This window comes from Gymnoscopelus braueri, assembly GCF_963280865.1.
Source record: "Gymnoscopelus braueri genome assembly, chromosome: 8".
Classification (NCBI taxonomy): Eukaryota; Metazoa; Chordata; class Actinopteri; order Myctophiformes; family Myctophidae; genus Gymnoscopelus; species Gymnoscopelus braueri.
Window position 1 is genome coordinate 26405338 of NC_137609.1, and position 12777 is coordinate 26418114.

General features: G+C 40.7%; 1 protein-coding gene across 1 annotated transcript; it reads left to right on the forward strand.

Moving 5' to 3' along the window:
• Positions 1–504: 504 nt before the first annotated feature.
• Positions 505–12146, forward strand: ppme1 (protein phosphatase methylesterase 1). The gene is made up of 14 exons (XM_080435322.1): positions 505–857; positions 2945–3038; positions 3935–4027; positions 4156–4213; positions 4886–4937; positions 5829–5983; positions 6192–6282; positions 8664–8729; positions 9397–9544; positions 10081–10210; positions 10662–10706; positions 10869–10933; positions 11048–11115; positions 11788–12146. The coding sequence occupies exons 1-14, from the start codon at positions 772–774 to the stop codon at positions 11789–11791; spliced, it is 1155 nt and encodes a 384-aa protein (XP_080291448.1). The 5' UTR covers positions 505–771; the 3' UTR covers positions 11792–12146.
• Positions 12147–12777: the final 631 nt, after the last annotated feature.

Below are 12777 nucleotides of genomic sequence, written 5' to 3' on the forward strand. Positions count from 1 at the left end.
CCTTTATCTACCGCATTGCCTCGACCCGACCTTCTATGGCACTTATGAACTGAGCAAGTCCTCACCATTGTGACTGTGTAAAAAAAAAAAGAACACGGTCGGGTCACTGTTTACAAACTGTTTATGTGCCCTCCGACCCCAATCCTCCGGCCCCAACAATGGCCGCCACTACCAAGTCAAACATGTTGACGCCCCCTTTAGGATTTTTTGGTACACCCAAAATAGGGCAATGTTAAAAGGGTGCCATTTGTTCCTTAACTCGCTACAATCAAGCCAACGGTGCTGGAGATTAGCTGTTCACAGATGGACACAGTACACACACACACACACACACACACGGACGGACGGACGGACGGACGGACAGACAGGGTGCAAAACAGTCTCGGCCATGTCTTTCGGCCTGGCGGAGACAACAATACCGCGTTGTCCACACTGACCGCCTCTGCTGATATACTTCTATTTGTCCTGCGGAGGGCACCAATAACCCTGCATGTACATAATCTGTCATATTTCCTACCAAGAAGAAGAAGAATCCACGGCAGAATAACTGAAAGAAGAAGAAGAATGAATAGGGTTGAGCTGAGGTGGACTGGTTGTGGTTGAAAAAACGTCAAAGCACTCGAATAGCAGAGATTTTAACCTATCGTTATCTGGAGAGAGAGTGGTGCCTCGGTGTGGGTTCGAAGAGGAATCATATGCTGCAAAAAAAAGAGGGGCGCTCCTATCGCATTGTTCTTGACAGAACAACAAACTCCACACACTGTCGACGACATGGAGAAACAGTTACATTTGAATTTATTATCCTCCAGACCTCCAATGGGAGGTGGTTTGCAGTCGGGGTCCAAGATCAGAATGGGGTGAGTTAGCCACTATGTTGTGTTAGCATGCTATCAACTTTGTTAGCTGTATATACCTATCGTTAGATACCCGCTGAGCAGAGCCATGTTCTGCACTGGCTCTCCGAGGCCACAGAGAGGTAGCAGACAGTCTGCTTAGCTGATTTGACTATAATAATATGTTAGCTTAGCAGAGTTTGGAAAGCGCTGGCTGTCGGCTGCTTATTTTTGAACCTGCTGGTTGTCCACTCTACACATACACAGTGTGACACAGACTGCATTTTCAGTGTGAGGTCTCTAGAATAGTAGTTCTCAAACTTTTTCTTGCCAAGGACCCCCACATTGATATTTGTTTTAAAAATAGCAGATGTACTTGACAGCGCGGAAGTGGCGCGCTGTGAGCCTGTATGGTGGCTATTTTTGAATAGCCACCAACATATATAATTCATAATTGGATAAAGCGGTTAAAATGATTGTGATGGTGCCTTAACTACTTGTGCTGGGGACCCCCTGGAACCCTCTCAAGGACCCTTGGGGGTCCCCGGACCGCCGGCGGACCCCACTTTGAGAACCAATGCTCTAGAAAGCGATCAGCCCACAGGTCTAAGTTACAAAAAACAGTACATGTTATGTACAGCAAAATTCATGTTCCCCAGCGAGCATATGGTGCTATAGGAGATTAGGAGTGTAGTATATATTGAAATACAAGTGTGTTGTGTCGCTGTTGTAGGTTAAAAATAAATGCTAGCTATGTAGCCCCGTTTGGAACCTCACTGCGATCGTGGAGAGTGAGGTTTCAAACGGGGAAGCTCAAGCTATGACGCTTTATCTCACTCGATTCTGTCGCTCCACGTTGAAAGGTGCGTGGGTAGTTTTCTTTATTGATGATAGAGCATTGTACCTGTGTGTCGTGACTGTGAGTGACTCAGAGTAAAGGACCCAAAAGTAGGAGACGGTTTCATCATGCTCAAACCCCTTCACAGAAAAGCATCCTCTTATAAGAGGATGTGACCAAGTATGATGCAACGTTGCATCTACCTGTAAATAACTACTCCTAAAACGCAGAAAGAGTTGTGATTTGTAGACGGAAAATATAATGCTTTCTACAAAGTACACTGTACGTTGAATATACAGGCAACATGATTTAATATCAGGGTGAGGTGGTCACCTCGACAATAAAAACGTGTCTCCATTGCAATTTATTATAGTTTATTTGTATACTGCTATATTAATTAGCTTACATTGTGTTATTGCTGTGAAACTCTATAGCCATATAACCTGCAAGCATTTAACATGCAGCTGACATGCAGTTTAATACACAAGTTAAAACCTCTTCAGAAAAAAGAAAGGGTCTGGGTGCTCGGAAGTTCAAAAAAGTGTAGCGAAGGTGCTCTTTGGTGGGGGACTGAAAACTTGCAATAAAGGGGAAAAAAAACAGCCACTCTTCTGGTGAAAAAAAGTTAAAAAGCCTTTATTGATATGGCTAGTTCATAATAGAAGTTGTTAAAGTAATACTAGGTAACGTTTTCAACAAAACTAAAGTTAAATTGTATATCTTTTGTCAGTGGCAAAAGTTTCACAACACCCACTCCATGAATTTCACCCCCGGAAGCCTTTTATTTATATATTTTCTATTGAACGGTGAAGGGGGGACTTTCCCGGGAAAATGACGTTCCTGGCCAACGTCATGACGTCGTGGCCGACGTCCCCAGGAACTACCGCAACGGTTTCCTGTTTGGCCAGGAACTACCGCGGTAATAGCAAAAAGGAACCTCACGCTGATGTTAAGAGAATGTAGGATTGGAAGATCGAAAAATAACAGAAAAATAAAGCACAGCTTTAATGCTCCACTGGCTAAGAGAAACGATCCGTAGATAGTATAAAACAATTAAAAGATCGCTTTTTGAAACGCTTCCGGCTTCCGGTGAAAGCGAATGGAATTCTGGGTAATCGAGGATTATGGAAATTGTATGCAGTGACGGTAGTGACCAGCAGAGGTTGCTAAAAATCGTTATTTGGGATTCTGCATTGTACAACTTTAAAAACTGGCCCTCTTCGGGGTATGATGATTATTTAAAACCTCTCTTGTTGTTCCCTATTTCTTATAGACCTGGACGGAAAAAAGATTTCACTCCGCTGTCCTGGAGTCAGTATTTTGAAACAATGGAAGACGTCGAAGTGGAAAATGACAATGGAAAAGATATATCCTTCATGCTTATTCATGTCCTCTCTTACCAATTTTGGAGGTGTGGGGTGTGGGGTGGAGTAACCTAAAGCACTAAAGCAAACCTTTTCATGTCAAGGACCCCCAAATTGATATTATATTTGATGTGGACCCCCGCATCTGAAAAATAATGATTAGTGCCAGGAACCTCCAGAAAAGAAGATTTATGTAAAATAATTATTAAAAAAATATCCAAACATAATATTCGATATGTTTTCAAATATTTTCAAAATTAGCAGATGTACAAGCTTTTATATCTGCTATTTTTATATAGCCACAGTAGAACATATGGATAAAGTGGTTTATACATTTAGCTGGGGACCCCCTGGAACCCCTCCAAGGACCCCTGGGGGTCCCCGGACTCCACTTTGAGAACCACTGACCTTAAGTTTAGAGGAGCCTGCCTGGTTTCTGGTTTGGTTCTCCAGACCAGGTGGTTGGAAGTCTGGCATTGTGAAAGTCGTACAGTAGCAATACCCACTCCATCAAGAAGCCCTTAACAACAAACTCACAATATGTCATGATGCGTCACATTGTGCCAAAATCTGAACATTTTGGATTTTTTCTTTTTCTTTATGAAAATTCTCACTTTGACATGCTCAAAATCGGGATGCCAGGTTGAAAGTGGTTAAACATGTCAGCTCCAAATGCTGTTATGGAGCTGCTCATTGGTCAATAGTGGAACACTATTGTTCTACAAGCAAGGAAGCCCCTACTGTTAGGTACAGGTATATGAATGTGAACCAGAAACTCTTAATGATAATTTGCTCTTAATTAAGAGCATATTATGCTCTTAATTAATTATCGTGTGTAGAACGTAATGTATTTCCTTTTCTTCATAAGACTTTCATCTATTTCCTTGACTTCCGTGCACCTGTTCAGAATTTACTCCAGCGGTTCTCATGGTCCTGTACTGCTCCTGCTCCACGGAGGAGGTCACTCTGCTCTCTCCTGGGCTGTGTTCACTGTGAGCCACGTTACTGTAAAATAAAAGACATACGGTACCTCCAAATCTGCAGTGCTGCATTACATTTCAAAGCTGTTTTGTCTGGCTTGATCAGCGTTAACCATTTAAATGTCTTTGTTTATTTGCAGTCTGTGATATTCAGCAGGATTAATTGCAGGGTGGTGGCTATGGATCTGCGATCTCATGGTAAGTGGTAGAAGGTTGCCTGCCTGAAAGTTTAGAAATCCAGCATATGTAAGGTTATGTCAACAAAGTAGAATAATATCTAGGAATTTACTCTTTCCTTGTGCAAGAGTTTGACTCTTGCACAAAAGGATATTCCTAACCAACGCATGCTCATACTCGTTATATTTCGCTGCATGGTCATGTACCTTTGGTGTCCCATGCTGAGGTTGAGCATGCCCTGTTGCATACTGCATGTTGACAATGTCGATGACGGAATGATTATAATTGATTCCCACCCTATCGGTATCCCACTCGGATGGCACTGAGCTGGCAGTACGACCATCGCTCTGCTCTGCACGGGCACTTGTTCGGCTTACACTGAGTGCACTTTTGCTGCATGTCTGCCTTGTTTTCCATGGTTTTAATGCCAATATTGCCTTGTTTTCAATGGTCCGCATTCCGTCGTCATCCCCTATTCATCATGCAGTATTTTGCCTCTTGGTCAGCTAACACCCCCCCCCCTCCCCCCATGAAGAATGTGTCGTCCTAACATACTGTAACTGTTAGTTATATTTGTGAAACATAAGCATAACTTTGGTACATCTCTTACTCTGCCTCCCACCTACTCTGCCCCCTGCGTTTTTAGCGTCAGATGTAACAAATTGTCAAATGTTTTTCTCTGCTGTATTGAAGGTGACACTACAGTGAAAGATGATGATGATCTCTCTGCAGACACAATGGCCAAGTAAGTTGTCCAGTCAAATTTGGCATGTGCCAATTAGAGGAATGAACACAAACACATTCCTTCCATTATTCTATTCAGAATAGCTTTTTGTTATCCTTGCTGCATAGAAAGGGAAGCAAGGGACAAATGTAGACTTGCAGGATTGTGTGGAAACAAATTAGGTACAGTAGGCAAGGTTTCTTCTGCCAAAACGTCCTACTTAAAAGCGGCGACTATTTGATGAATTGGGGAAAAACTGGATTTGCTGCATCCAGAGATGATCATTACTTTCAAAGCTCTTATCTGACCTTTTAGATGGGGAGTGTTTTGGGATGTGAAAAGGGACCCCACGCTGTTGTTCAGCATTGAAGTTTATTATTTGTTTGTTCGTGAACATCTGCTGCTGTCCCCTATTTACTAGAATGGAAATGGACTTAATTTTTTCCCACATCTATTCTGTAATGGCTCACCACCAGCGTGCAACTTTGTAAAAGAATTACAGTAAACACCAGAGAAGAGAATTGCATAGATTTTTCAGATTTAGTGCATGCGTGACTATTGTGCATGCATGACTAAGTCATTACAGTGTAAATTCAGACACCATTAGTCATAAAGTCAGCATCGCCTTTTCATAGCGGTGAGGTGAACTTGTAGATCGGCTATTTTCGAAAGAATTTTGAAAGATCTTGGCAAAACTTCTTTTATGGGGGTCCATGGCCAAATACTTCAATTTGGGGGTCCTTTTCATCAAAATGTTCCACTGATTTACAGCATTAGAATCTCAGTGCTCAGTTTAACTCACTTTATACCAGTCAGGTCAGTTCAGAAATACTAGATTGCTTTATCAGGAAACGACACGTGAACATTTTAAATTTGGCAGGAAAATAATACAGATTTTTCTGTTTTTTAAAGGGATATTGGTAAAGTAGTGGAGGCTCTGTATGGCGAGAACCCTCCACCTATCATGGTTATCGGACACAGCATGGGTGGTGCTATCGCAGTTCACACAGCAGCTGCCAATCTCTTACCATCCCTACTTGGCCTCTGTGTCATTGATGTTGTCGAAGGTAAACATGCATGCTTTTGTTGTAATATTAAATGGTGAGAGATGCTAAGCGGAAATATTAATATGCCTTGTACACAAATAATGATGAATTTCTTTTATTTTTTGTATGTAACTAACTGTTCTTTATTCTAGCTGTCTTTCACTCTAGCAGGTTTCCATTACTTTTCTAATTGGTATATTAAAAAACTTCTACCTGTGATTGTGTTCAGGCACAGCAATGGATGCTTTGAACAGTATGCAGAATTTCCTCAGGAGTCGGCCAAAGACTTTTAAGTCCCTGGAGAATGCCATTGAATGGAGGTAAGAAACAACAACAACAACAACAACAATAATGTATAGAGTGATTTAAGTTTACAGTCAAAGTAGTGACTATGGCCTTAAAAGCACAATTAAACTTTAGTTGAGGTTTGGGTTGTGTAGTTACCGTGATGTAACTCCAAATATTGGGGACATCTTTAACAGTTGATCCATTGATTAAAATGTGATAATCCAAAATAGTCTTGTTGAGTTACATTGTATGGTCAAACAGGTCTCTCCACACATTTAGAACAAAAATGTTTGCGCTAACCAATCCTACCAATGTATAAAATTATGAATGTTTTGAGCCCCAATATGAGCCCCATTGACTTCCATTACTAATTGAAAGAAGGATTTGTGTAGGTACTTCTTTGGCCTATTGGCAGTGTGCACAAGAAATGTGGCACTGATCGGTCCAGCTCCGGATACGCACACACACATACCGCCCTCCGCCCACACACACACACACACACACACACACAGCCACGCTGTTAAAATGGAAACAGCGTGGCTTCATGTGGATCATGGACTTCATATGGCCAGCCTGTGACATCAGAAGACGTATCTACATTGATGTCCAAGCCCCTTTGACTTCAATTATAAAATTAAATATTTCAATAAATATAAAACATATGTGGAAAAAACTCCTGGAGGAACAAAATTGCACTGTACACAAACCATTTGGTACTGATTGCTCCAGCGGTTTGCGAGATTAACTCCGGACTAATCTCTCAAGAACAGATTCTGCTCTGCGTTGGAATCTGTCGTGAAGGTTCGTCATAACGTGTACACACTGGGCTACAAGTGGGCGTGCCTTCAGATCAGGAAGCAGGCCGCGCTTTACCCAATCAAATGTAGTGGGCGGGATTTACGTGTCCGCCGATCATTCCCCACTCGAAACCAACCGAAACTAATTTAACAATAGCGTCCGCGGAGCAGACAAAACCACGAAAAGATATTCACATTTTAACTTGCTCTTTTATCATAGAAACAAGTGGGCTTATAACCAAAACGATCCATGTTCTCTGGGAGAAGTGGTGTTAGTGTTCCGTGTAGACATATTGTTAGTGGGAATGAAAACATAGTCGCACCACCGGAAGTGAAAGGCTGAAGGCAGACCAAAACCCCGGTTTCCTTGCGCACGGGTGCTACGTCGTCATTGTCCCAGAGCCAAGTGAGATAGTACAACCTTCTCATTTGGTTCTGGTTCTGGGTTCCCAGATTGACTCCGGACAAACACAGACCGACGCTCTTATAGGCGGTTAGCTAGCCAGCTTGTAGATCTGCTATTTTCACCAAACCTTAACCGTTTTTAAATGTATTCACGAAAACTATTGAATTTAGACATTTTTTTTGTCATTGATGAAAAGTTGAGATTTTGTTTTTCCTTAAATCTTTTGAAATTATTTATATGCACATAAGAAACACCTATGAGATCAAATCGTTTCTTTCTACAGGCCATCTTAAGACTGTTGTGAATGCTCTGGTGTATTCTCGCTTAGATTACTGTAATGCCTTGTACTCTGGTCTCAGCCAAAGCTTAATATATCGCCTTATATCGCCTTCAAAATGAGGCAGCTACTGTAGGCTCATCACTGGTACCAGGAGATTTGAGCACATAACACCTGTTTTAGCTGCACTTCACTGGCTGCCAGTCTCCTTCGAGATTGATTTTAAGATTTTACTGTTAACTTTTAAAGTCCGTAATGGTCTAGCTCCTAGCTATTTATGAGATATGGAAGAACCCTATGTGCCAATGCGTACCCTTCGATCATCTGGTCGGGGTCTACTGGAGATTGATAAGGCTAGTTTGGTGACCAAAGGAGATCGGGCCTTTGCCATAAAGGCCCCTAGACTCTGGAACAGCCTACCAGAGGAACTCAGGTTAACCAGATCATTAACAAGTTTTAAATCCCTCTTAAAAACCCATTTCTACAGAATGGCCTTTTTAACTCTTGAGATACTTGAGATAAATCTTCTTCGTTATTGCTCTGTTGTTCTATTCTAAACTTCATATATTACTGTTATTGCATTATTGCATTGTTGTTGTTGTTGTTTGATTGCTGTTTTTGATTGTTCAAGCTACTTTGTAACATTGTTTAAAAAAGTGCTACACAGTTTTATTATTATTTATTATATATAATCTTTCTTTTTTTTAATGTAGGAAACAAAAAAGGGGATATTTACCCGCAACCCATAAAAACTGGTCCGCAACCCAAACATGGGTTAAATATTGGATTTTACTCTGTTACCTTTTCTAAACTAAGCAGGATTTTTTTCCCCTATAGTTTGAAGCATCTCCACTCCCAAGTGGTACAGATTAGCAAGAATAACACTTATGAAATGTTCCAGCATTAAATGTCCATACTCTATGTTTCTTTCAGTGTGAAGAGTGGACAGATCCGAAACATAGAGTCAGCACGGGTGTCCATGGGAGGCCAAGTAAAAAAGTATGTTTGTGTGGGTACTGTAGGCTGTACATCAGATGCTGCCCTGGTGTCTGACTGTAGCCAGCATATAACATTCTGTACGGATTATGTAAATGTATACACTTGCAATTACAGTGCACTACAGTGCAATTTTCTGCTCATATTTCGGCTCGATTAAACTTACGTACTGCAATATAGACAATACAGTTACTTTTTAAAATCACACTCATGGAGGAGTAAAAACAAAATCGAATTGACTTCTGTTTTACCTGTAAAATAATTAGACCAAAAATGAATAACGGAACAGTAAATGTGTATATAGCTCATAAATACCCCTTCATTTGTGTGTGTAAAATAATTTGATGACTTTCTTCCTCTACCCCGGATGGAAGCTGGTTTCCTGCGCAAGTGCTGACATTTTTACCATTGAGCTAATAGAGCCTGTCTGCTTGCTCGGGGGATAAATTGAATCTTGTGTCTAGGTGAGACATAACCTTTGACACGATCTAGATGTCTCAATAGAAGAGCAGGGAGACAAAAAAATACAACCACCCCAGTTATATTGTATTAACATAGTCTACTTTACAGATGTGCCTAAATTAAAATGTATTCATTAAAAAAAGTTACATAGTGCCACTTAAAGTTACTACCAAAATATAGCTTAATGCAGTACAGTTTGCATTTACAGACTGGAGGAGACCGTCATCAGTACAGGTGTTTCTACTAGCATCGAAGGAATAATAGAAGAAGAAGAAGAGGAAGAGGAAGAGGAAGAGGAAGAAGAAGGGGAAGGAGAAGGGTCCAACAATAAAAGAATGAAAGAAGATGACAAAGAGGTTCTCTCTCTCCCTCTCTCTCTCTCTCGGTCTGTCGGTCTGTCGGTCTGTCTCTGTCTGATGTTTGCTAACTTTATGGGGCCCAAGAAATGTTTCTGGTCTGCATGAGGAAAAGGGTAATGTTTATGTTTAAAAAAAGGTTTTGTATGGTCGATTGGGTGGCAGAGTGGTAAAGTACCTGCCCACCACCGCAGAGTCTAGGGGATTTTAATCCACTGCGGTGTATCCGGCTTTGCGAGCAAGCCAGGCCGGGGGTGATATTTGTCACTGCAGGTATTCCTACAGGCTGGGGCGGCACCTGTCAGCAGGGAGTGTTGGGCGGGAGGAGCAGGACGGAGGTGCTGGGGGTAAAAAATAATTTGCTACTCTGAAAGAAAACAAAAGGGTTACAATTACAAAATGATTCAGGTTATGATGAGGATTAGGCAAGGATTGGGGGGGGGGGGGGGGGGGCGGTGTGTGTGTGTGTGTGTGTGTGTGTGTGTGTGTGAGAGCGCGCATGTTCGTGTGTGTTAACATGAGCTCTGTCCATACAGGTGACGAAGGAGAGTGTGTTTACTTGGCGAGTGGACCTGTCAAAGACGGAGAAATACTGGGACGGCTGGTTTAGAGGCTTGTCTGCTCTCTTTCTCTCCTGCTCTGTGCCGAAACTGCTTCTCCTGGCTGGTTAGTTCTTTAAAACACCCACTGTTTTTCACTGTTTCTGCTGAAGAATGCTGTCATCTTTAGTCATCATAAAAGGCCAAGTATTAGTCATGTTGTTATGAATAGATCGAATTTGGGCAAGTTGATGTGGTCCAAAGATAATTATGTGGTATTTGACTAATTTCACTGGGTTCTGCACAAACCCACATACATCACGACATGTTTTTAAATACATTTTGAGTACAGATCCATATGTTGTGATGTTGTACAGTTATTATTACTGATTTCAACTTGTTTTAGTCATAGATGTCAGTTTATTATTGCAGGGTATTTTAGGATGTTTACTGTTAGGTTATATAGTCATGATAATTGCACTCAAGCCTACCAAAGTTCAGTATTACTGAAAGAAGTACTACTATTATGTCACTGACACACTGTTAACACCATTTTCTAATTTCTGTAATCTCTGTAGGAGTGGACAGGCTTGATAAAGACTTAACAATTGGACAGATGCAAGGTGAGGAGCGATGCATGCATTTGGTAGTTCTCATTCTGCTTCCCTTTTCTGTTACACACTTTTGTCTGCAAGTGTGTAGCCAATGTCAACGACTTTAGATCGCAATTCATAATGCAGTCAGGTTCATCATTTCACAACCATTGGTAATCTGTTTCTCTTCAGGAAAGTTTCAGATGCAGGTCCTTCCACAGTGTGGCCATGCTGTTCATGAGGATGTTCCCGAAAAAGTACGTTTTATTTACCTGAGCAAGTACTCTGGCTAAAATATTTTTCAGAATTGCTGTAGAGGACAGTGTGTAGGATGCAGTGGGCTTTGGTTTCAACATCTTATTTCTCACCAGGTAGCAGATGCTATAGCATCATTTATGGTCCGGCACAAATTCACTGAATTTAAGGAGGGATACCTGTGGTAAGAGCAACTTTACAGTTCTTGTGGTAGATTTATGTTTTATTTGAATATGTATATTCAAGCTGCACTTTGATCATACTGTACAAGACATACTTGTTTGTAGTATCATGTAATTTTGCAGAATTGTCAATTTTCAAATCAAGTCAATTTAATTTATATAGCGCCAAATCACAAGGAGCTGTCTCAGCTGTCTTTACATATAGAGGAGGTCAAGACCATACTGTTACAGAGACTCTATAATTCCCCCATGAGCAAGCACTTGGCAACAGCGGCAAGGAAAAAAATCTCCTTTAATGGCAAGAAACCTCAAGCAGAACTGGCTCTAGGTGGGCCGCCATCTGCCTTGACCAGTTGGGTTGGGAGAGAGAGGGGGAGAGGGAGAGAGAGAGAGAGAGCGAGCAAGACCGAGAGGGACAGCTTGCTTTGAGACTAAATTAGTTGTATCTTTGCAAAAGCTTTCAATATTAACTTTAGCCAGAATGATCTGCACTCATTTAATGAATTGGCTGGTTGGGGTTACAGCAATTAGTATTTACTATTTATACATTTGAATTACACCAATCTGATCTTTGATCCTTACAAAGGGTTCATATTATACAGTATGTGAAAGTATTACATCTGAAAATATGAGGAAAAAAATTACATTTAATGTTGTTGATCATTCTTTTACAGCTAATTTACAGTGTCCAGTATAGACATAGCCAGCAGCCATAGAGAAAATGTGTGGAGATCCATGGACATCATCGTACAATTTAACACCAAACTCAAGAAAATATTACAAGTACAATAAACATTATTATTATTATTATTATTATTATTGCACCTTCCAGCTTTGCCTTATTTTATTAATTTCCTTTGGAATGCATGGATTTGGCTTTGCTTGCCCAAGATCTTTTTCTTATTATAATTTTTTTTATACCTTTGACGCAATCATTGTTTCTGGTCTATTTTGCGTGATTGAATGTTGTGATATGTGTTTAATATTTTGGATTTAAAGAATGATGATTAAAGATGGATATTGACAAACGGAAGCGCCAACAGACATCTACTTGACTTTTTGCTACAGTGTATCACATTGCAAAAAATAAAATGAACAAGGAATTTGTCCTGTTAGCGCTGTAGTAGTAAAGGTTTTTACACACCGGGAGCGTGCCGAATAAACGATGTGAAAATGCGGCGTGAATATTTCACATCAAACGATTAATTTGGTCATGACTCATTTATACAGGTTATTGCTTTTATTTGTGGTTAAAAAAATCTAACTTGTTTCGAAAAGTAATTACGTTGCATTAGGGACTTGTTGCTAAAGACATGTTTGTGATATGGCAAATGAGAAAGAGGAGAAAATCTGTTTTGAATGCTCCCAAAAGTTGAGAATTTATTCAGGTACATAGTGACCCAAAGGCCACAGTTGGACAGAGGTGATTTATTTCACACTTATTCACAGTCGGCAAGACATCATAAAGAACCCCAGTTCGAACGGTCCATGGTGCCTTTGGGGTCACAAGTCTTTAACCAGTGGCTAGCCCTTGTGTCACAAATAGTGAAGTTGCTAGAAAGATTATTTGGCTTACATAACTGTTATCATTTTAACACCACCTCACCATTCTCATGTAGTTTCATGATTAAAGGGCACAGAAATCCATGTATAGACACATAAGA